The 26129-nt window shown below is 44.2% G+C and overlaps 1 protein-coding gene across 2 annotated transcripts in view; it reads right to left on the bottom strand.

Moving 5' to 3' along the window:
* Positions 1 to 470: 470 nt before the first annotated feature.
* TBX4 (T-box transcription factor 4) overlaps positions 471 to 26129 on the bottom strand; it is a 364040-nt gene continuing 338381 nt past the window's right edge. For both annotated transcript variants that reach the window (XM_069757214.1, XM_069757213.1), the window contains exons 7-9: positions 14678 to 14766; positions 13717 to 13961; positions 471 to 1977 (exon numbers count right to left, since the gene is read on the bottom strand). In XM_069757214.1, coding sequence (XP_069613315.1) covers positions 1355 to 1977; positions 13717 to 13961; positions 14678 to 14766 — 957 coding nt within the window. In that variant the 3' untranslated portion in view covers positions 471 to 1354. The remainder of the gene's footprint in view (positions 1978 to 13716; positions 13962 to 14677; positions 14767 to 26129) is intronic.

Here is a 26129-nt window from a genome sequence, read left to right on the forward strand (position 1 = left end):
ACAGCGTTTTCCTTTCTAGGTGACTGTGTGAAGTAACAGAGTTCGCTTACACCGCCATATAGTGCCGCTAATTGCTAGCAGCAGGTTCCTCTCCTGCACGGTGGACCACGGGCAGCGAACACATCTTTAATAACATATATATATTTGGTGCGTTCTGCCAGCCCTAACACAGGCTATATATATATTAGTTCTGGATAACCCTTTTAGTAACTAGATTTGTCAGTACTGTTTCTGATCAAGTAATATGATATTTATAAAATAATATTTTTTATCTACATCCAAAGATATACTGATATTGAATTTAGATTGTGAGCCCCATTGGGCACAGCGTTGATGATGTGTGTAAATCGCTGCGGAATAAGATAGCACTATATAAGCAAAAGCATAATAAATGATAAATAACACTGTACATTGTAAGACATACTAAACTGTACATATTGTGATACAATAACCATTTAGTCAATCAGTCATAATTTGAAACATAAGTTTAATGTTTTTCACTATTCCAGCAGAAAAAAATGGCCAATCAAAGAAAGCTATTCTATCCTGGAAATATATCTGAAAATGTTGGTGCCATTTTGTAAAAATGTAAGAGTGATGGAAGAAAGTAAAAAAAAGTACAATATAATCTAGTTTTTACATTAGCTTCAGAAATTCATACTGTGTCTCTACACATTCTGTAGACAGAGGTCAATGAGAAGACAACCGGACTTATGATCTCAGCCAATATTGTCTTCTGCCTTTTTATCTTTTCATTTAGTAAGTCCATGCTATTTAAGAAGAGAATCATTTCCAAGTTGTTTGACGTTAGCTAGATTTCTCATAAAGTGTCTTCCCATAGATATTTATATATATAAATGTCATTTCTTTCACGCAATCCTTTGTATTTTTCTTATATCATTATAAAAAAAAATCTTAAATAGATGTCTCCATGAACCCTGGTAACATTCACAATTTTATTAAGCATCTCATCTTTATAAGCAAAGCTTCATTGGACATGTGGCTTGCATTTGTGATAGATATATATATTTAAAAATATATATACATATACACACATATATATATATATAGGTATAAATAGCTATTCAGCATGCAAAGTTTTAGTGATTCCAGGCAATTTCTACTAGTTAGTTTGATGTGTTTTCTGCTATTATAGCAATCTGGGTTGACCCAAATGAATCATCCACAGCAAAAACAACTAGATGGGTGATTTACCCTGTTTCGACTAAAAATAACTCTTTGTTTCATTCATAGGTGTAAGTTTACTGAAGTGCAGGTACCCACAGGTATTAACAGATCAGATTGTATGGGTCAATAGAGTATTTCTCAAATATGGTATATGTTGGAAGTGCAGTCATCCATCAGTCCAGTTTTCCACAGTCCCCATGCCTGAATGATACTGTAGTGAAGATTCTCTGGATAAAGAAAAACTTTGGGAATATAAAAATTCATTTGCTGTGTTTATGTGTGGCGATGGGGGCTTTCTTTCACATAAAGATGGGTGTACTCTCTCACGTTGGAAGGATGAGCTTGGAACTCTCTCTCGTACTTGAGACTGTGAAAGCTGATTATATACACTAAAGTGGGATTCGCTTGGTGGTTGTGATCCTTGGCTTGCAATTGTTGGAAGGCGAGGCATCATGGTGGTGGTGGTAAAGTGAGTTGGAAAAGGCTGGTATGGAACAGTTTCCATTGTCTGGACACTATAACTTGTGTAGGGTGAAACTGAAGTCCACATGTTGCAACTTAAAGGTGGTGGTGGAGGAGGTAAATCATCAACACCTGATACTCCAGCAATTTCAGCTCCGGAAGTAGAGTACATACAAGCATCTCTTGGTGCCACTTCATTGCGGTAAGGTGGGCTTAGCATCTGTTGGTCATATGGTGGTGGTGAACGAAAGTAGTGATCATCTGCCATAGAAGAAGAGGGGTCTAGATAAGATCGCTTGCAAGGAAGGTCTAGGTGACGTGCACCCTCTGTAAAAGAGAGAACTAAATCTTAAGGCAATGCTCACCAGACACAAGACTGAAAAGTATTCTACTAGCCACAGATAACTTATAAGTCTCCACAAATGATAGTTTTAATATTATCAGTAAACTAAAGAACAATATAGCAATGATTTTGATGATTAGTAAATATAAACCATAAATAAAGGGGTTGTCGAAGTTTGTGACAAATGCTTGTAGTTAACCTATGTGACTTTTGAATTCTCACAGACCACAAACTGCACAGGTTACTCAGGTGGCGAGAGTGGATGGTAATGTGACCACAAATATGCAATATGCAGACTTATTGCCACATTTCGACTAGACATGCATAGCCTTGCTCAATTCACTTTCATTGAGCGAGGCCAAGCATGTCTAGTCGGAAGGTTGCTGGGAGTTTACATATTGCATACTTACGATCACATGATCACTTGCTCTCGCCACTGGAATTGGAGAATTCTGACAGAGCACGGTTCACATGATTTGAGGATTCAAAAGTCTGTAATCACATAGAGTGACTGCAGACTTTTGCCTCAAACCTGAACAAGCTAACAGTTTTATTGATACAAATTTGGGGCACATACAACATTTTGAGTGCTTTTTATTGCATTTTTTATGAAGGTTTGGTTTAGAAGACCACAATTCTGGTGTTTTAATGTCCTTTCTCTTTATAATGTTAAATGTTTGGGTTAATTGGTTTAAAATTTTGAGACTGAAACTTAACAGATGGTGTTTTCAAGTATAGACATCAAACGTGTTTACACTTGAAAAAAAAAAAAAAAAAAAAAATATTTATATATATCTAATATATAAAGCTGAATGTGTGTGTATGTGTTAGGAGTCGAGTTTCCTCTGCTGCACAGGGGGAATCTCGATCCGTCTCCGCTGCGGTCTCCTATTCTCCTCCAGCCGCAGTGGAGCCGCAGTGGACCCTGCTCAGCAGGGACGTCAATCCCAGCGTCTCGCTCAGTCTGACTCTGTGAGAAGAGTTACTGCTGCTTCTCCAGCTTCTGCCTGTAAAGCCTATACTGGTCAGCAGCGAGTGGACTTCTCTGGGACTAAGTCCTTGTCTGCGCACACTGAGCATGCCCAGGGCAAGATCTCCCGTTGGAGATCGAGAGTCATGTGCTCAGACTCTGCAGCGCATTCTATTGGTCCTCTTGGCAGGTCTTGGAAGGGCAAAGTTTCTGTGGCCGCTTCCTGTCCTGCAACTATATAAACTGCGCATGACCGCACGGCCATGCGCTAGTGTACAATTTAATACGTGTGTTTGTTGTGAGTGCAAGTCGTTCTTTAAATACCCCTACCCTATTGTATGATTGTTCGCGTATGGAGTATGGCTGCTATCTAGCGCCCGACTTATCACTCAACGTGTCACACACGTGTCAGCGTCTACTGCTGTGACCGCCAGTGCGGTGCCACGCGCCAGTGTGCGCTTCCTGACCCACGTCTGGGTGCTTAGTGGTGCCTGCCAGCACGGCACAGTTCGCACTTCGGTGCCTTAATTATATTATTCTTTTCACACCCAGTAGCGGTGTAGTGCCAGCAAGGGTCTAATCGGACTACAATCCCTGTTGGGGTTTAGTTCGCTGACCACTTGCTCGCGCTCTATGTGCTGTACCACGGTCCTGTGATGCAACAGGATCGCTTTCTTCACGCTGGGTGAGGTTTAACCCACGCGTGTATACTTTTGAATACCGCCATATTGTCTGTCATTTCCTAGCAGCAGGTTTCACCTGCACGGTGGACCCCGGACTGCGAACGCATCTATATCATCTCTCTTGGTGCGTTCCGCCAGTCCTAACATTACACTAGCGCCAGGGTCTGGCTAGTGATGACAGGCAAACAGCAATCTCTGCGGCATATCCAGCAGCTGGAGGGTAGGTTGGCGGCTCTCGAGAGCGTGACCTCAGCTGTGGATGTTACTGCAGTAGCTGTACAGGCTGCCAGCGTGGCTGCAGCTACTATGTCCATTGCCACCCCTGTTCCGACATTATCTCGCCTCCCGCTGCCAGAAAAATGTTCTGGTGATAGCAAGTTTTGTAGGGGATTTGTGAGTGCTCTATTCACCTCGAGCTCCTGGCTACACGTTTTCCCACAGAGCGGGCTAAGGTGGGATTTATTCTGTCTCTATTGTCGGACAGGGCGTTGGAATGGGCTACGCCGCTGTGGGAGCGTGGCGATCATGTGGTGCAGAGTGCTCCGCTGTTTCTGAGCGCTCTGAAACAGGTCTTTTTAGGACCTCAAGTCACCCATGATACTGCGCTCCAATTGCTGGCATTAACTCAGGGTGAGTCCTTGGTCAGTCATTTTGACGTCCAATTCCGCACCTTAGCATCTGAGCTGGATTGGTCGGATAAAGCTCTTATCCCCATATTTTGGAGGGGCTTGGCTGACCACGTAAAGGACGTTCTGGCCACTAGGGAGATTCCTGACACACTGGAGGAGTTAATAACTGTCTCCACTCGAATTGACCTCCGTTTTAACGAGCGGAGGTTAGAGCGAGCCCAGTGTAGGCAGAGGTTTCGGCTGGCTCCTACTTTCGCCAAACCTCTGGAATTTCCGGTCCTGGTTCCTGAGTCACATGAGGCCAGGGAAGTGTCACAAGCAGGATCTAAGTCCCGGACCGCTTGTGCACTCAGGGTCTGTCATGTTTGCCAGCAGTCAGGACATCTAGCCACCAGATGTCCTCAGCGGTCGAGGAAACGTCAGCGTCTAGTGGTAGTAGGTGGAGGTACACTAGACACGGCGACGTTTGCCTCTAAGTTGTCCTTTAAGGGGACAATTACTATTGGCTCATTCTCCCACTCGGTAGAGCTCTGCGTGGATTCTGGGGCGGAGGGCAATTTTATGTCTTCTGCCTTTGCCCAACGTCACGCAATACCCCTGGTTATGCTTGCTCAACCAGTAACGGTGCGAGTGGTGAATGGGTCGACATTGCCCTCACAGATAACACACCAGACCATCCCTTTTACTCTGTCCATGTCGCCATCTCATCAGGAGATAATTTCTCTGCTCGTCATTCCGGAAGGAATTGATGAGGTCCTGTTGGGAATACCTTGGCTACGGTACCACTCTCCTCATATCGAGTGGTCCTCAGGCAGAATTCTGGGTTGGGGTGAATTTTGTGGGGGTAGGTGTCAGAGGGAGTGCGTTCAGGTTGCTACTACTGAGGTGCCCGCAGATCTATCCTCTCTCCCCAAGCAGTATTGGTCTTATGCAGACGTGTTCTCCAAAAAGGCGGCGGAGGTCCTTCCGCCTCATCGCCCCTATGACTGTCCTATTGATCTCTTGCCTGGTGCTGAGCCTCCCCGGGGTCGAGTTTATCCGCTATCTCTCCCGGAGACGGAGGCAATGTCACAGTACATCCGGGAAAATCTGGCAAGAGGATTCATTAGGAAGTCAGTGTCACCTGCTGGGGCAGGGTTCTTCTTCGTGCAGAAGAAGAATGGGGAATTGCGCCCATGCATAGACTACAGGGGTCTTAACGCCATCACCGTTAAGAATAAGTATCCTTTGCCCTTGATATCTGAGTTATTCGATAGACTTCGGGGAGCAAGGGTATTTACTAAATTAGATTTGCGGGGTGCTTACAACCTGATTCGCATCCGTGAGGGTGACGAATGGAAGACGGCCTTTAACACCAGGGATGGGCACTATGAATATCTGGTGATGCCCTTCGGGCTCTGTAATGCCCCAGCCGTTTTCCAAGACTTTGTGAACGATATCTTCCGGGATATGCTTTCCACCTCGGTCGTAGTCTATCTGGATGATATTCTTATCTACTCTCCAGATATTGACTCCCACCGGAGAGATGTTTGCAAAGTCTTCGACCTCCTACGGGCAAACTTCCTCTATGCCAAATTGGAGAAGTGTATGTTTGAGCAGGAGTCTTTACCTTTCCTGGGCTACATCATCTCGGCCCAGGGATTGGCTATGGATCCTGCCAAACTACAGGCAGTGATGGACTGGCAGGAACCCCATTCTCTGAAAGCGGTGCAGCGCTTTATGGGGTTCATAAATTACTATCGTCAGTTCATCCCCCACTTCTCAACCCTGGTAGCTCCCTTGGTATCCCTCACCAAGAAGGGAGCGAATCCTAAATCATGGTCCGAAGAGGTCTCCAAGGCCTTCACTTCTATTAAGTCCCACTTTGCTAGCGCTCCCATCTTACGTCGTCCCGATGTGGATAAGCCATTCCTAATGGAGGTGGATGCCTCTTCCGTTGGTGCAGGAGCAGTCCTCTATCAAAAGGATGCTCAAGGTCGGAAGCATCCATGCTTCTTCTTCTCAAAAACCTTCTCACCAGCGGAGAGAAATTACTCCATCGGGGATAGGGAGTTGCTGGCAATGAAGTTGGCCTTTTCGGAATGGAGACATCTCTTGGAGGGTGCTCGGTTCCCATTCCAAGTCTTCACGGACCACAAGAATTTGGTCTATTTACAGACAGCCCAGCGGCTGAATTCTCGTCAGGCTAGATGGTCCTTATTTTTCTCCCGGTTCCACTTCACTCTACATTATCTCGCCGGGGAGAAGAACATTCGTGCTGACGCTCTCTCTTGCTCCCTGGTGTCAACTGTGGAGGAGGAGGACGAGCCTCGGTTCATTGTCCCTTCAGAGAGTCTGAGAACCGTAGCTCCGGTTTCGCTTGAGTCTGTGCCTCCGGGCAAGACTTTTGTCCCCATCAATTTGCGTCCGGAGGTTCTCTCGTGGGCTCATTCGTCCAGAGTGGGTGGACACTTTGGGGCAAAGAGGACATCTGAGTTGTTGGCGAGAATGTATTGGTGGCCACATATGGTTCGTGACGTTGGAGACTACGTTCGGGCATGTGTCTCTTGTGCCAAAAATAAGTCTCTCCGTCAACGGCCAGCTGGGTTGTTATACCCTCTGCCGGTGGCAGACAGGCCCTGGGAGATGGTCGGGATGGACTTTGTGGTGGGTTTGCCCAAGTCACGTGGCTGTACTGTCATTTGGGTTATCACCGACCATTTTTCTAAAATGGTGCATCTGGTGCCGCTTCCCCGGCTACCTTCTGCACGGGCCTTGGCAGCATTGTTTGTTAAACACATCTTCCGTCTTCACGGTATGCCAGACAAAATTGTCAGTGACCGGGGTCCCCAGTTTGCGTCTCGGTTCTGGAGAGAGCTTTGTCGCCTTCTCAGTATCGAGTTGAATCTCTCTTCGGCATATCATCCCGAGACGAATGGGTTGGTGGAGAGAGCCAACCAGACCTTGGTCACATATCTGCGACATTTTGTCTCTGCTAAACAAGATGACTGGGCATCTTTGCTACCGTGGGCGGAGTTTGCTCTTAACAATGCTGTAGCTGACTCCACTGGACAGACCCCATTCCTCCTTAACTATGGTCAGCATCCGCGGGTACCTGTGCCCATGCCCGTGTCTTCCGCCGATTCCAGGGTGGCAGACTGGGCTGTGGAGGCACGGGACATTTGGGATCGCACTCAGGATGCCATTCGGGCTTCCAAGGAGAGAATGAGGTCCTCCGCCGATGTTCATCGGCGCCCCGCTCCGACCTTTGCTCCTGGCGACTTGGTGTGGCTCTCCGCCCGTAACATCAGGCTGCGAGTTGAGTCCACTAAGTTTGCGCCTCGCTACTTGGGTCCCTTCAAGGTTCTCGAACAGGTTAATCCTGTGGTCTACCGCCTGGCTCTTCCTCCACGCTTGGGTATCACCGACACCTTTCATGTGTCCCTCTTGAAACTCGTATACATGTCCCGGTTGTCCGAGTCATCTGCCGGGACATCGGGTTCGTCTACGGACGATTACGAGGTGAACGCTATTTTGGGGTGTAAGGTGGTACGTGGCAAAAAGTTCTATCTGGTGGATTGGAAGGGTTATGGTCCAGAGAACAGGTCATGGGAGCCTGCTGAAAACATTCGGGCCCCACAGCTCATTGCTGCCTTCGAACGTAGCGAGGCCCAAGGAGGGGGGGGCCCTAGGAGGGGGGGTAATGTTAGGAGTCGAGTTTCCTCTGCTGCACAGGGGGAATCTTGATCCGTCTCCGCTGCGGTCTCCCATTCTCCTCCAGCCGCAGTGGAGCCTGCTCAGCAGGGACGTCGATCCCAGCGTCTCGCTCAGTCTGACTCTGTGAGAAGAGTTACTGCTGCTTCTCCAGCTTCTGCCTGTAAAGCCTATACTGGTCAGCAGCGAGTGGACTTCTCTGGGACTAAGTCCTTGTCTGCGCACACTGAGCATGCCCAGGGCAAGATCTCCCGTTGGAGATCGAGAGTCATGTGCTCAGACTCTGCAGCGCATTCTATTGGTCCTCTTGGCAGGTCTTGGAAGGGCAAAGTTTCTGTGGCCGCTTCCTGTCCTGCAACTATATATACGGCCATGCGCTAGTGTACAATTTAATACGTGTGTTTGTTGTGAGTGCAAGTCGTTCTTTAAATACCCCTACCCTATTGTATGATTGTTCGCGTATGGAGTATGGCTGCTATCTAGCGCCCGACTTATCACTCAACGTGTCACACACGTGTCAGCGTCTACTGCTGTGACCGCCAGTGCGGTGCCACGCGCCAGTGTGCGCTTCCTGACCCACGTCTGGGTGCTTAGTGGTGCCTGCCAGCACGGCACAGTTCGCACTTCGGTGCCTTAATTATATTATTCTTTTCACACCCAGTAGCGGTGTAGTGCCAGCAAGGGTCTAATCGGACTACAATCCCTGTTGGGGTTTAGTTCGCTGACCACTTGCTCGCGCTCTATGTGCGGTACCGCGGTCCTGTGATGCAACAGGATCGCTTCCTTCACGCTGGGTGAGGTTTAACCCACGCGTGCATACTTTTGAATACCGCCATATTGTCTGTCATTTCCTAGCAGCAGGTTTCACCTGCACGGTGGACCCCGGACTGCGAACGCATCTATATCATCTCTCTTGGTGCGTTCCACCAGTCCTAACAGTATGTATGTGTGTATGTCTGGGATTGACATCTGCACCGTCGCAGCTACAGCCACAAAATTTTGCACAGTCACAAGTCTGGACCCCGAGAGCGTCATAGGCTATGTTGTGAGGCGAAATTTTAACTCTGCATTTTCCAATTCACCAAACAATTTTGCCCTTATCTACATAATGGGGAAAAAGTGAAAGGAAAAGTGTTGGAGGCAAATTGACAGCTGCCAGATGTGAACAAGGGGGACTTAAAGAATGAGAGCGATGGCGCCAAAGAGTATATACCATATAGTTGCTAAGGTGGGGCCCCGACATGGGATACTCACCACACACGTGGATATGAACACACACATAAAATGCGTCACACACTACCACATGCTTGAACACATTTACCACCCTCAGCACACATTTCACCACACATACACCAACCTCGCCACATAAAAGTCAAAACACAAAAGTCACCGCGCAAAATTTGCCACATGCAAAACTCGCCACATGCAAAACTAGGCTCACGCAAAACTTGCACACGTGGAAAAATTGCCACATGCACAAAAGTTGCAACACATGCAAAAGTTGCCTCACACAAAACTTGCACATACTCAAAACGCACCACACATAAAACACGCCACGAGCAAAACTCGCCATGCGCAAAACTTGCTGCACACAACTTGCTACACTAACCTGTCACATGCAACTCAACATAAAAAGTTGTTACACGCATGTCGCCACACAAAACTCATCTCACAAAAGTCACTACATGCATGTCGCCACACGCAACTTAACACACACAACTTGACACATGAAACTCGCCCTAAAACACACACAAGTCTGGTATTATCCTCCAAAAATAAAAGTCTGATTAATAAGCAAACTACAAGAGCAACACATGTAGCATATAGGAAATACGGCAGCTGTCAGTCACATGACCTGTCTATTATGTTTATGTGTGAGCTAATATATACTGCCAGGGGGAGGGCTTCCTGTTGGCTGAGGATTTATCAGGCTGCCAATCAAGCTTACAAATACTGAGGTAAAAATACTGACCAAATAACGTGTGAATGAGGTCTAATACAGGAGGAGATAACATACAGGTACATACTATATACAGGGGAGATGACACACAGGTATATACTATATACAGGAGCAGATGACACACAGGTATATACTATATACAGGAGGAGATGACACAAGTATATAGTATATACAGGAGATGACATACAGGTATATAATATATATAAGAGGAGATGACACATAGGTATATAAAGGAGGAGATGGCATACAGCAGGTATATACTATATACAGGGCAGACGACATACAGGTATATACTATATACATAAGATGACATACAGGTATATACTATATATAGGGGGAGATGACATACAGGTATATACTATATACAGGAGGAGATGACACATAGGTATACACTATATACAGGAGGAGATGACATACAGCAGGTATATACTATAGGGCAGCACGGTGGCGCAGTGGTTAGCACAGCAGCCTTTCAGCGCTGGAGTCCTGGGCTCAAGCCCCACTAAGGACAACATCTGCAAAGAGTTTGTATGTTCTCTCCGTGTTTGCGTGGGTTTCCTCCGGGTACTCCGGTTTCCTCCCACATTCCAAAGACATACTGATAGGGAATTTAGATTGTGAGCCCCAAACGGGGACAGCGACGATAATGTGTGCAACCTGTAAAGTGCTGCGGAATATGTTAGCGCTATATAAAAATAAAGATTATTATTATTATTATTATTACAGGGGAGATGACATACAGGTATATACTATATACAGGGGAGATGACATACAGGTATATACTATATACAGAAGATGACATACAGGTGTATACTATATATAAGGGAGATGACAAACATGTATATACTGAGGGGAAAATGACAGGTGTGAGGTGAAAATGAGAGGTGTGAGGTGAAAATGAAAAGGTGTGAGTGCAAAATGAGAGGATTGAGGGAAAGTAGTGGAGTGATCGGAAAATGACAGATGTGAGGTCGAAATGACAAGTGTTAGGGGGGGAATGAGAGGAGTGAGGGGGGAACATAAGAGGAGTGAGGGGGAAAATGGGAGGTGTGAGGGAGAAAATGAGAGATGTGTGGGGGAAAATGAAAGATGTGAGGGGGAAAATGAAAGATGTGAGGGGGAAAATGAGAGGCATGATGGGAAAATAAGAGAAGTGAGGGGGTATAACTAACCACAGATATTTACTATGCCCAGGCAACGCTGGGCTCTTCAGCTAGTATATGTATATATTATTGGTTGGAAAAAAAGGTGATTCAAACTTTAAATTTTTTTTTCTAGTTTGTAAAACTATGTTTTATTTTTTACTTTACCTTTTAGTTCCCATATGGAATTTGAACCTGCACTTATCTGATCACTTACACTATATACTGCAGTACCACAGTATTGCAGTAAATAGAGTGAATTATGTCCTCCTGTTGCTGAGTTTCACAGGTGCAATAAGATGGCAATAACAGGGACCTTATTATTATATTATTATTAATGATTGTCTGTAGAATGTTCTGCCACACAGAAAACACTTGGGGTTCTGGCATCTTCCTGCGCAATTGCTACCCATTGGTATCCCAAAGGTGGTCAAAGGGGGACAAGCCTGGAGACGTTGAACGGCCATTGTAGCATATTTTAAGCCACACAGATTGTTCACAATAATAGGAGCAACAACACGCCGCCTAATATTGTTGTGTTGAAAAATGGTTAATGGGATACTTTCACATTTCTCCCATGATGGTGTCTTCATGGCATTGCACATGTGGTCTCCAGACCAATCTCCAAAGATAGACCTCCATTCCAGCTTCCACTGCCATTTTGCATTAGACCATGTTAGCCATTGAGAGTGGTGGTATGATGTCAATGGTTCACCTGTAGCTGGATGTCTGGCTTGTATCCCTATGTCATGCAAATATCTTGTGATGGTTTGTGTAGACACTATTTGATACCTTAGACTTGGTATGTGATGTTGAATTTCACTTTCAGTACAGTGATAACCATGCAACATTCTTTGAATCTGATTAAACCACTTGGGCAACATCTTGAAGAAGCCATCATGAGAAAATGCCACACTGGTTCTACTCCCAAGATTATGGTGTGGGCTGGCAAAATATACATTAGCCATATCCCATCATTCAAGGTACACTAACAGTTCGGCTTTAGATTGATTTGGTGATAGAACCATTTCTCCTTGGTCCCGGCAGCTGTTTTGAGGGTTTTCCACACAGCAATTCCAAGCCGCATGTTGCTTGTACTTCTGTGGCTTAAACGTGCTACCATGACCTGCAGCATTTTTAGACTTGTCTCCTATCTAGCATATTTTGGATGTCATTGGTCGGCAATTGCAATGTGAGCTCGCAGCTGCAGATCTTGGTGATTTGCCTGCCCAAATGCCTTCAAATGCATTCAAAATGGCAGAATGTTTTTTAAACAACCATTAATAAGCTCAATGATAGAATGCTAAAGCATGTAAGGGCATGTATTTCGATGCGTGTTTGTAATTTTTTCATAATTTACATATAAATAACATGTCTAGCGATCATGTGATTTTAAGAATTCCATGACTTTTCCCTCTTATGATTCTAATTTCAATAAGGATAGTATCTGTATTTACTTTATATTTTCCCTTCTCTCTGGGTTCACTTCTGGCCATATGTGTGCTTAAAACTAAAACAAAATCTGCATGTGTCAATCTACCTTTATGTTTAAGGTTAATTACAGCACATTTTCCTGTCAGTTTCTACTGCCTTGAATTTGTAACAGTAACCTGTCTATTTTTACGTCATTTATTTGTATCAAATAAAATTGTCACAGAGCAATTTGTCCATTGTTTTCAGTATGATGAAAACTATAGTAACAAGGAGTTGGTAATGATACTGTTATAGTAACATGTAGAACCAACTCCTTGTTATTAAAGTTCATATTGAAGACAATGGATAAATTGCTCTGTGACAATTTTATGTGGGAATAAGACAACAAATATTTTATGATGTCTTAAAGATTGTTGTTTCACAGCTTAAAAAAGCATCTGCTAGTTAATAGCAAAAGAGACAAAAGTTGTAGAAATGTTGGCCAAGGCAGAAAAGGAATGAAACGAATTTGATAATACAAAAAATGTACCATTATTGTTACAAATGAATGCATTTTTTTGAAACATTAAGTCTCAAGATATCGCTGTTCTCACCAATTTATCTTCTCATGTAAAATCCTCTTATAATTTTAATCGGTGGTTCCACAATCTAATATTCGTAATACAAGTCAAATATATAGTCACATCATACTGTACGATTGGACACTATAACTTTGCGAAGTTCAAAGAAGTTTATGTTTTCCTCCAATTATTTCTCTGCCGTTTATTTTTAGAGACAACTAATGTAAACTGTAACTCCAGTGAGCAGAGATGACAGAATTGATTTCCAGGAGGACTCACATCAGTAGTCCATGACTGCCAGAAAGGAACCCAGAGAACCTTCTTCTACCTGCCGGAAATGCTGGTGCCACTTCTGATAGACCAGAGGTTTAAAGCATGAGCTCTTCCATCTAAAGTTTGGAACTAAAAATGGAAGATGCTGCAGGAGCTAGTTGATTTACTTGGCAATTCAGGAATGCTGAAGCCTCATCAATAAAGCTCTTGTCATTGGAGTTACACTAATGAGAGCATTGTAAAACAACTAAAACAATGGTTTCAGGACAATGCAAGCAATTACTTTGCAGAGTAGTTTGTATGTCAAATTTTGCAATTCATTAAATGCCTGTATGTAAGCAATTATTGAAAAAAATCACCCAACCTAGTCGTACAATACCTCTTCTTTTTAAACAATGATAGAAGAGCCCCGAGTCCCTCTGAGCTGTGAAGGAGTTGAGAGGCAGATCTTGAGCATCAGCCGCACCAAACTGCATGTGAGCCCCATTCTCATACTGATAATGCTGTAAACCTTGGTGGCCACTATGGAGCGCATTAAGGTCGGACTTGCTCGTCAGCTGCCCTGGATGACTTGATATCAATCGTTGTCTCATGATACTTTTAGATATCACAGGATATTCTTTACTGGAGAGAAATAATAATTAGTTATTTACTCTGGCCGCATTCATAAAACTTTCTTGACAAATGCTGTCGTAAAATATACACTTGCTCAAATACTAGAAGATATTAAGATTGTGTTACACTTTATGCCCCTTAATGTAAAACAAAACTGCTCAATAACAGAAAAATATTTGATTAAACCTGATCACATCAGACAAATGTTGCACGATTCAGCCAATTGGCCTTTATTGGCTGGTTGTGGTGGAAAAAAAAGCATCAGACATGTTGGATTCCAAGAGGTATCTCAACTGTTTTCAGCAAGCCATCATAGTATTGCACATTGCATTTGCATACAGTTAGTATGCATCCATTATATTCTTCCTTAAGGATAACTTTTAAAAGCTATGTCCACCATTGCCACTTTTTTGCATTTATGGCTCTAATGCAGGTAAAACAAAAAGTTAAACAAGTTTGCAAATAGTTTCAATAAAAAAAAAATTAAAAAAAATCAGTGATTCAATGGTTACAAATAACTGCAAATAAACACTGTCTGTGCTATGACTTAGAGCTTCCGTTTAAAAGGCACATTCAGTCTATAATGGATTTTTATAAATAAAGCTGAAATATTTAATTATTCAAATATTAGTGTAGGAATTATTTAATTTATCTCATGGAGTAACATAGGTCTCTATAAGAGCTGTAGATATAAAATACTAAATACTGTAGTCTAGATTTGGTACCTTTGCAGACGAGCTACTCGCAAGTCACTGTCATCACTTCCTCTAAAACCTTTGGCAAAAGGATTATTTTCAATTTTCAACTGTGTAATCTAAAAAATAGAAAAAAAAATATTGATCCATAGAAATGAACTGCATGCAAAATATGCATTTTTATGAAGTCATGTTGAAAGGATGTCCACTTTTTCTTTATTTTAACAAATGTAAAGAGGTTTTGATTTTGTGGCACTTAGTAACTTTTAAGTATTACAGGTTCTGCTCCATCACTTATTACTCTAGCCTTCCATGCTTGCACGCTTCTACTGTCCACAACATTACTGCTGATGGACAAAAATGAGGCCAGATCTATCCATCAATCTCCTTCAATTGAAAAGCAAGCTGTTTTGCAATTGGACAAGGCTAATGAATAAAGTGTGTTAATGCTGATACAATATATTTCCCCAGTGCTTCTGCATAACATTACATGGCCATACTGGTTTTCGAAGAAGCCACTCGCACTGAAACATAGACACATGCTGACTACAAAAGAAATGAATTTGGCTGATGTTTGGATTTTTTTTTTCTTAAACTATGATGGCATTAAGACGAGACTTGGGAGAAATTATTCAAATTAAATTAAATTGCACTCTAATTTTACAAAAATCTTTTTTTATTTTTTGTGATAATTCTACTCGCTTATATAACACCATTAATTCTACAGTGCTTTATAGACATTATCATCACTGTCCCATTATGACTTACGTTCTATATTTCCTACCAATATGTCTTTGGAATATGGGAGGAAACCAGAAAACCCGGAGAAAACCCACTCATACATGGAGAACATACAAGCTCCTTGCAGATGTTGTCCTTGTTGGGATTTGAACTACAAAGCAACAGTGCTAGCTAGGGTTGAGCGACTTTTACTTTTATAGGATCGGGTCGGATTTCACGAAACCCGACTTTTTCTATAAAAAAGTCGGGGTCGGGGTCGGCCGAAACACGAAACCCAATGCAGTGCATTGGGTTTCCAATGGTTCCCAGGGTCTGAAGGAGAGGAAACTCTCCTTCAGGCCCTGGGATCCATATTTAAGTGTAAAATAAAGAATTAAAATAAAAATATTGCTATACTCACCCTCTGACGCGCCCTGGTACTAACCAGCAGTCTTCCTTCCTTAGAATCAGCGCGTGAAGGGCCTTAGATGACGTCACGGCTTGTGATTGGTCGCGCGAACGCCCATGTGACCGCTCACGCGACCAATCACAAGCCGCAACGTCACCGAAGGTCCTTCAAGCGCTGATTCTAAGGAAGGAAGTCTGCCGGTTAGTACCAGGGCGCGTCAGAGGGTGAGTATAGCAATATTTTTTATTTTAATTCTTTATTTTACACTTAAATATGGATTCCGATACCGATTTCCGATATTGCAAACATATCGGAACTCGGTATCGGAATTCCGATACCAGATTCAGAAGATCGCCGACCTCATGGCCGACCCCACACAGGGGTCGGGTTGGGTTTCATGAAACCCGACTTTGCCAAAAGTCGGCGACTTCTGAAAATGGCCGACCCATTATGCTCAACCCTAGTGCTAGCCATAGAGTCACCCTGCTACCCAGTATTCTCCATAATGAAGATTGTTTTGTAACTTGCTCCTCACGGATTCAACAAGATGGCGATAGGCCATGAAGATGAAGATAGGCTTCTTCACTTTCTCTCTGTTGACATCCCCACCGTCATCATGGGTGACTTTAATATTCCTACTGACACCCGCCAGCCAGCAGCCTCCAAACTCCTGTCCCTTACCTTATCCTTTGGACTTACTCAGTGGTCCTCCACAGCCACCCACACAAACGGACATACACTAGACCTCATCTTCACTTGCATCTGTTCCCTATCTAATCTCACAACCTCCATCTGACCACCATCTACTCACCATCTCATCTCTGTCCTCCTCACCTGCCCCCCATGTCCAGCCACTAGCACAACCTTGCAGAAACCTCACACACCTAGACATTCACAGACTCTCAGACTCTCTTCTACCTCTGTCCTCTATATCTTCACTCCATGACACGGACAGTGCCATCGTTTTCTATAACACTTCCCTCACATCAGCCATATTTTGACAAGCATCTAGGGTCATGGATCGGTGTTGGAAGAAAACATGCCTGCCAGACGACTTCACTGCTTTCAAACAAGCTACACTTGCCTTCAAATTAGCCCTCACCTCTGCTAAACAGACCTATTTCACAAACCATGCATCTTCATTATCCAACAACCCAAAACAGCTGTTCAGCCCATTCAGCTCTCTCCTCCACCCACCACTGCCACCTCCAACTCCCCTCATCTCCGCCGAGGATTTTGCCACCTAGTTCCAAAATAAGATCGACCAAACAAGGCAAACCTTTAGTGTTCCACCACCCCAACCACTCCATATACCAGACCTCTGCCCTTCCCTAATAACCTCTCTCTCCAACATCACTGAAGGAGAGCATACCCACCTCCTTCCCAAATCACACCTCACCACCTGTACACTTGACCCCATCCCTTCCCACCTGCTACCCAACCTCACTAACATGTTCATTCCAGCCCTAACTTATCTCTTCAACCTATCACTATCTTCTGGTACCATCCCCTCTGCCTTCAAACATGCCACCATCACACCCATCTTCAAAAAAACTAACCTTGACCCAACTGCTATGCCGAGCTATTGCCCCATATCACTGCTCCCACTTGCTTCCAAACTCCTTGAGCAGCATGTCCATGCTCAACTTTCCTCCCACCTCTCATCTAACTCTCTCCTTGACAACCTCCAATCTGGCTTCGGCCACCACCACTCCAGTGAAACTGCCCTGACAAAAATTACTAATGACTTACAGCCAAAGCTAACAGACAGTTGTCCATCCTCCTCCTTGTTGACCTGTCCTCTGCCTTTGACACAGTTGACCATTGCCTACTGCTACAGATTCTTTCTCCCCTTGGCATCAAAGACATTGCCTTGTCCTGGATTCCCTCATACCTTTCCGACTGCACATTTAGCGTATCCCACTCCAACAATACCTCCTCACCACACCCTCTCTTTGTTGGAGTCCCCCAAGGCTCTGTCCTGTGGCCCCTACTTTTTTTCCATCTATTCCCTTGGCCTAGGACAATGCATAAAGTCCCATGGCTTCCAGTACCACCTGTATGCGGATGACACTCAGATCTATCTCTCTGGCCCAGATGTCACCTCTCTGCTGTCCAAAATCCCAGAGTATCTATCAGACATATCCTCCTTCTTCACCTCTCGCTGCCTAAAACTCAATGCAGACAAAACTGAAGTCATCGTCTTTCCTTCATCTTGCGTATCTCCCCTACCCGACCTATCATGGTAAGCGGCATCATGCTCTCTCCCGCACCTGAAATCCGCTGCCTCGGGGAAACTCTCAACTCTGCCCTGTCCTTAAAACTGCACGTCCAAACTCTTGCCACCTCCTGTCGCCTCCAACTCAAAAATATTTCCAGATTCCATCCCTTCCTCAGCCCTCAATCTACTAAAACTCTTGTGCATGCCCTCATCATCTCCCGCCTTGTCTATTGCAACACGCTCCCCACTAACTCTCTTGCACCACTCCAGTCTGTCCTCAACTCTACTGCCCCTCAAATCCACCTCTCTCCTCACTACTTCCCTGTTTCTCCCCTCTGCAAATCCCTCCACTGGCTTCCAATTCCCCAACAAATCCAGTTCAAACTATTAACACTGACCTACAAAGCCATCCACAACCTGTCCCCTCCCTATATCTCTGAACTAATCTCCCAATATCCCTCATGTAATATTCGATCCCCCCAAGACCTCCTACTCTCCTTCACACTTATTCGTTCCTCACACAACTGCCTCCAAGGTTTCTTCCGAATATCCCCCATCCTCTGGAATTCCACGCCTCAACACGTCTGATTATCCACCACCCTCGGATCCTTCAGACGGAACCTGAAAACCCATCTCTTCAGGAAAGCTTACAGCCTGCAATAACCCCGCTGCCACCTCACCTCCACTCGAGCTGCCGTCTCACCACCACCAGAGCTGCTGCACCCCGACCTTCTGTCTCTTCCCCATTATCCAGTAGAATGTAAGTCCATAACGACAGGGTCCTCTCCCCTCTGTAGCAGTCTGTCATAGTAAATTTGTTTACTGAAAACGATATCTATAACTTTGTATGTAACCCCTTCTTATGTACGACATCATGGAATTAATGGTGCTATATAAATAAGTAATAATAATAATGATAATAATCTGAATGTCATTTTTCAGAACTGTAGAGTGAAGTCAAAAGTAAAAAAAAAACTAATACAACACTGCTCACCTCCGGACAATATTGGCTGCATTCTCTGCCCATACAGTCTCTGAATCTATTTACAGTGCATTAAAATATCTCTGCGCATGTGCGCTGTAAGGTCGTGGTGACAAAGTGATATCAGAACATTCACTGCAATCTTGCAACGTGCACTGTAGGCCAGTTCTTCCATCCATGATGAGGTCCGGGACGTCCCTACTCATGCTGGGAGTCTCGGCCTTGCATGAATATGTCCTAGAGACATTGAGTACTGTATGGGGGACAATGAACAGCACTGGTGAGCAGTGAGATGAGTGTTAGTTGTATGTATTTCTACATCTTACATTTCTTTTGTTGTAAGGTCTTTTCAGACCCCAGAGCATAATAAGGGACATTCAATTTGTGGAGAATAAATTTGCTGCAAATCAAATATCCCAGTAAAGTCGTGCAGATTTGGAAAGTTTGAATATCGTCAGATCTAGTCATCTCTAATTAAGACACCATAATTTTTATAGGTAGGATCTAATGTGTTCATAAAAACCTATTCCACTTATATCAATATCTGCTACAGGTACAGTATACACTCACCACAGTTTATTGGTTATACTTATGTATTTCAAAAAGTTTTTTTTTTACAGAGCTTGCAATTTGCTCTGATTTTTTATTTTTCAAGAAGAAGAGAAATAAATAATTTGCTTATGTTTATATACTGAATTTTTTTTTACAACCAGAACATATAGGGACAAGCAAAATAATATAAGTAATGGGATAACATACATTTAATACAAATATTAAATACTATTTAGCTTTCCACACTCTTAGAAATAAAATGTTTTTATTTTAATATATTAAGCTATGTACAAATATGTACATTAAATAGATATTGTGGTATTGTGTGAAGAAATAAAACACTAAATTGAAAATAATGGTACAATCAACACAATCAAGAATAATTTCAAGGGATATTTTAAGATTTGTCATACTGCGTCCATAGTCTTTGCTCTAAAACAGGGGTCCCCAACTCCAGTCCTCAAGGCCCACCAACAGGTCATGTTTTCAGGATTTCCTTTGCATTGCACAGGTGATGCAATTATTACCTGGGCAAGACTAAGGAAATCCTGAAAACATGACATGTTGGTGGGCCTTGAGGACTGGAGTTGGGGACCCCTGCTCTAAAAGAAAGCAATGACTTACTCTTTGGAATATGCATACAAATATGAGACTCATTTTGAGTCAGCCGATAGGATTTTTTTGTTAGCAAATTTGATAGACTTGCCCATTTAATATTTTCACATGCTCTCACTCCCCCCAAAAAACTAAGAATACACTTTGCTCGCTATGATTAGTATTTGTATTTATTAATTCCCATTTGATGCCAAAGTTTTTTTTACATTATTTGCCTCTGGTAGCTGGAACACTTTTCACACTTTTGCCATGTACAAATAAAATACAAATTACCGTATTTTGCGGACTGTAAGATCCACCGGACCATAAGACACCCCCCATATTTTGAGGAAAATTGGAAAACATTTTTTTAATGCAGCAAATGGGGGTCTGTGTTATAGTCCAAATTTTGCTTACCAGGGGGGTGGCGGCGGTGTAGCAAGGTGACAAGAGTCAGTGTCGCTCCTGCAGGAAGCCAGCAGAGGCAGGAGTAGGACGATGCTGAGAGTCCTAGGTTGGAGAGGGGATGTTCCAGCGGTGTGAGGCTGTGGGCCTTAAGCTTCAAGAAAATGTTGGCGCTGAGCCAAGAGCATAGTACCCGCTCTGTGCATTGATGCCCCAGCAGTGGGCTTCAGGAAAATGAAAGATGGAGGTGGAACATGAGCAGATTGAGATCTCAGCTCATCATTGAGCAACCCTGCTCCACCGCTACCTCCACCCGGTAAGCTAGATTTGGACTATAAGATGCACCCCAATTTTCCTTCCAAATTTCGGGGCAAAAAAATTGCGTCTTACAGTCCTAAACAAAGTAAAAAAAAATGGATTTAAATCCCCATACCTATGCATTTTCTAAAAGTGGAAACCCAGTTTGTCAAAATACTTCTTCTTAGCACTTTATATATCTACAGTCGTGACCGAAAGTATTGGCATCCTTCAAATTGTTCCAGCAAATGTATTTCTCCCAGTACATTATGGCAATTATATCTGTTTTGTTATACACAAGTTTGTTTTCTTTGTGTGTATTGGAACAACCCCCCAAAAATACAGAGAAAAAAGGGAAGTTGGATATATTTTCACACAAAACCCCCAAAATAGGCTGAACAAAATTGTTGGCCCCTTTCTAAAATTGTGGGTAAACATCTTTATTTCAAGCATGTAATGCTTATTCAAGCTCATATGTGGCAAGTAACAGGTGAGCAATATGAAAGTCACACCTGAAACCAGATGAAAACGGGAGAAGTTGACTTAATCTTTGCATTGTGTATCTGTGTGTGCCACACTTAGCATCCAGAACAGAAAGAAGAGAAATGTCTGAAGAATTGAGAACCAAAATTAGTGAAAAATATCAACAATCTCAAGGTTGTCCATATGCAACATAATCAAGAAGTTTATAATCCATGGTACTGTGGATAATCTCCTTGGATGTGGACAGTAGAGAAAAATTGATGACAGCTTGCAATGCAGAATAGTATGGATGGTGGATAGGCAGCCCCAATCAAGTTCCAAAGAAATTCAAACTGTCCTGCATTTTCATGGTGCATCAGTGCCAGCATAAACTATCCTTTGATAATTGAATGAAATTAAATGCTATGGTAGGAGACCAAGGAGGACCCCATTGCAGACAAGCTAAACTGCAGTTTGCCAAAATGTGCCTGAGTAAACCAAAATCCTTCTGGAAAATGTCTTGTGGACAGATGAGACCAAGATAGAGCTTTTTGGTAAAGCACATCTGTGAGGACTGTTATGAACTGGTGGTTTAGAAGCAACATGGGACGAGCTCTGAAGGAGGTGGTACCTGTACTGACCACAGTCCCTAAGCTCAACACAACACTAGAAGTAGCCGTGGGATGCTCCTGTCACTCCCTAGGCACCTCATCACAGCCTGAGAATTAACTACCCCTAAAGATAGAAACAGGAAAACTATCTTGCCTCAGAGAAAATCCCCAAAGGATAGATAGCCCCCCACAAGTAATGACTGTGAGTGGAGAGGGAAAAGACATACACAGAATGAAACCAGGATGTAGCACAGGAGGCCAGTCTAGCTAGATAGATAGGACAGGATAAAATACTGTGCGGTCAGTATTAAAAACTACAAAAATCCACACAGAGTTTACAAAAATCTCCACACCTGACTAAAGGTGTGGAGGGTAACTCTGCTTCCCAGAGCTTCCAGCTTAACTGAATTAATCCATACTGACAAGCTGGACAAAACATAGAAAGCACAGAACGAATAAGTCCACAACATGTGGACAGAAAAGAGCAAAGCAAGGACTTATCTTTGCTGAACTGGTCAGGATATCAGGGAAATCCAAGCAAAGATGTGAATCCAACCAGGAACCATTGACAAGTGGCACTGCAGAAGGGAAGAGCCAGGCATAAATAGCCGAGCAGAAAGACAATCAGTGGAAGCAGCTGCAGACTGCTAAATCCAAGGAGCAGCCATTCCACTTAAAACCACCGGAGGGAGCCCAAGAGCAGAACTCACAAAAGTGCCACTTACAACCACCGGAGGGAGCCCAAGAGCGGAATTCACAACAGATGACACAGCATTTAATCTTAATTATCCAGACATCTATCAAGTCCACGCTCACTGCCGCAAAACAAACTTCTCATCTCTCATATCCTCCCTGTGTCACAACCCTAAACAGTTTTCAACACTTTCAATTCTCTACTCCATCCCCCCGCACCCCCCTCTCCTCTCATTTCTGCTGAAGACTTTGCCTCCTTCTTTAAACAGAAGATCGATACGATGAGAGAAAGCTTTGGCCCACAGCGCCCAATGCCACTCCTAGCTGCTCAACCCCTTTCCTCCAAAACCAGCTTCTCCACCATGGCAGAAGATCAGCTCTCCACCCTCCTGTCAAGATCACACCTCACCACTTGCATGCTTGACCATCCCACCTCATCCCTAACCTCACCACAATCTTCATCCCAACCCTAACACATCTCTTCAACCTATCACAACAGGTGTCTTCCCCTCATCCTTCAAACATGGCAAGATCACACCCATCCTCAAAAAGCCCTCCCTCGACCCATCCTCGGTGTCTGGCTATCACCCGATATCTCTTCTCCCTTATGCCTCAAAATTACTGGAACAACATGTCCATCTTGAACTGTCCTTCCACCTCTCCTCCTGCACCCTCTTTGACCGGTTACAACCTGGCTTTCGACCCATCACTCAACTGAAACTGCCCTAACTAAAGTCACCAATGACCTACTAACTGCCAAGAGCAAGTGACACTACTCTGTCATCCTTCTCCTGGACCTGTCTTCTGCCTTTGACACTGTAGACCACTCCCTCCTGCTGCAGATCCTCTCATCTCTTGGCATCACAGACTTGGCCCTATCCTGGATCTCATCATATCTGACAGACCGAACATTCATTGTCTCCCTCCCCTACACCACCTCCTCACTCCACCCCTTGTCTGTCGGTGTTCCTCAAGGCTCTGTTCTAGGACCCTACTCTTCTCCATCTACACCTTGCCTCCTCCTGCAATCTCAAACTCAAAAATATCTCCCGGATGCGCACATTCATTGACCGTGACACCACAAAAACACTAGTGCATGCCCTTATCATCTCCCGCCTTAACTACTGCAAGCTCCTACACTCTGGCCTCCCGTCTAGCACTCTGGCACCACTCCAATCCATCCTACACTCTGCTGCCCGACTAATCTACCTGTCTCCCCGCTATTCCCCAGCCTCTCTCCTATGCCAAGCCCTTCACTGGCTTCCTATCGCCCAGAGACTCCAGTTTAAAAATCTTACAATGACATACAAAGCCATCCAAAACCTGTCTCCCCCATACATCTGTGACATAGTCTCCAAGTACTTACCTACACGCAACCTCCATTCCTCTCAAGATCTCCTCCTCTACTCCCCTCTTATCTCTTCTTCCCACCATCGCATCAAGACTTCTCCCGTGCTTCCCCATACTCTGGAACTCTCTACCACAACACATCAGACTCTCACCTACGATAGAAACCTTCAAAAAGAACCTGAAGACTCACCTCTTACGACAAGCCTACAGCCTGCAATGATCCCCAACCTACTGAACCACCACACAACCAGCTCTACCTTCTCCTAGTGTATCCTCACCCATCCCCTGCAGACTGTGAGCCCTCGCGGGCAGGGTCCTCCCTCCTTATGTACCTGTATGCCTTTGTTTTTCTGCTCATGTTTAATTGTATTTGTCTATATTTGCCCCCTTTTCACATGTAAAGTGCCATGGAATAAATGGCGCTATAAAAATGTATAATAATAATAATAATAATAAAAGGGTGAGCAACCAGTAATCAGTTTTGGCCAAAATGCGTATAACAAGAAGGTCACGGGAAAGGCAGCTGGACATAAAGTCAGCCATGTAGGCCAGACTCCCAACAGGCAAGACTGACTCTACATCTCTTCCTTCTCCCTCTCATACTCCTCCACCTCTTCAGCCCATCCACGCTGAACAGTTGGGATGAAGTTGGTGTTTGTAGTACCCTCTGTAGTGCAGGCAAACATCTACTTTTCCTCCTCCTTTTCAGCCTCATCCTCCTCATTATCCCCCAATCATCTGAGAAGATGAGATGAGTCTGGGCTGGGTAGTATCACTCTGTCTACTTTCTTCCTCCATCTCCACCTGGTCCACATGCAAAGCTTACTCTTTAATTATGAGCAGCGAGTGTTTAAGTAGACACAGAAGCACGATTATAGCATCACCGCCACTCACCATCTTGGTCGATTCCTCAAAGTTTTGTAGAACCTCATAGCTGTCAGACATCCATGCCCACTTTTTGGTTGTTATGTGTGGAGGATGACCATAATACTAATAGGCATGTTGTAGCTGGTATTCAACTATTGTCCTCTGTGGCTCAGAATGTCTTGCCAACACGTATAATGTGGAGTTCCAGCGTGTGGTAATGGCACACACCAGTTGGTTAGTTGGCACTTGAAAGCATTGGTTCAGCACTTCCAGACTGGTGGCAGTTGTAATTGACTTACAGAATTGGGCACACACTTTCCAAGATTAAGAGCCATCACCAGGTTACAGTCATTATCACACACGACCATACCTGGTTGCAAATTCAGCGGCGAGAGCCACACATCTTTCTGTTCTGTTATTTCTTTCTACAACTCTGTGGCGGTGTGTTATTTGCCACCTAAACAAATTAGTTTAAGCAGATCCTGAAGCCGCTACACCGATACAATGCTGCAGTGCTTCCAGTTTGCGACTGATATGGATGACATGACCAGGTTAGGTGTTCAGTAGGACCTTGGTTGTTCCATGGATTTGACTATATAACTGCCATGATTGTTGTGCTGGTTTACTTTTTCAAATAATTCCTGCATATATTGGGGATGTGCAAACTCTTTGCTCATGAATTGTGTTTACATTGTATGGACTGTTCAAAAAAGAGGGAGATCCGCTCCGAGATGACTATTTGGAGATGGGGATGAGAAGGAGGAGGGAATTCATGAGCTGATGTAGGAGGTGGAGGAAACCCTGATGGAACTAGGGCTTGCAATCCTCATTTTTGATAGCACATGTGCCATCCCTAGGATCCCACTCAGTCCGGCCTCCACAAGGCTCACCCAGTGTGCCATCAGGGAAATGTAGCCTCCCTGGCCACAAAAACTTGTCCACGTGTTGGTCATTAAGTGGACCTTCCTAGTAACTATGTTGGCTAGGGCAGGGGTGATGTTATGGGACACGTGCTTATGTAAGGTGGGGATGGCAGACCGGGAAAAGTATTGGTGGCTGGAGACCAAGTACCGAGGAACTGCCACTGGCATGAGGTTATGAATAGCCTCAGTGTACACAACCCTAACTGGCAACATTTCCAGGGTGAGCAGTCTGGAAATGTGCCCATTTAGTGTTTGGGCCAGTAGATGGGTGGTTGGGTATTTGCATTTGCATTTCAAGGCCTGGGGTAGGGACAGTTGAACATTGCTCTGCGACCGAGAATTGGATGTGGTTGCTGATGGAGCTTGTAAATGTGCAACGACAGGCACAGGGCTGAA

The sequence above is a fragment of the Ranitomeya imitator genome, chromosome 3 (assembly GCF_032444005.1).
Source record: "Ranitomeya imitator isolate aRanImi1 chromosome 3, aRanImi1.pri, whole genome shotgun sequence".
NCBI lineage: Eukaryota > Metazoa > Chordata > Amphibia > Anura > Dendrobatidae > Ranitomeya > Ranitomeya imitator.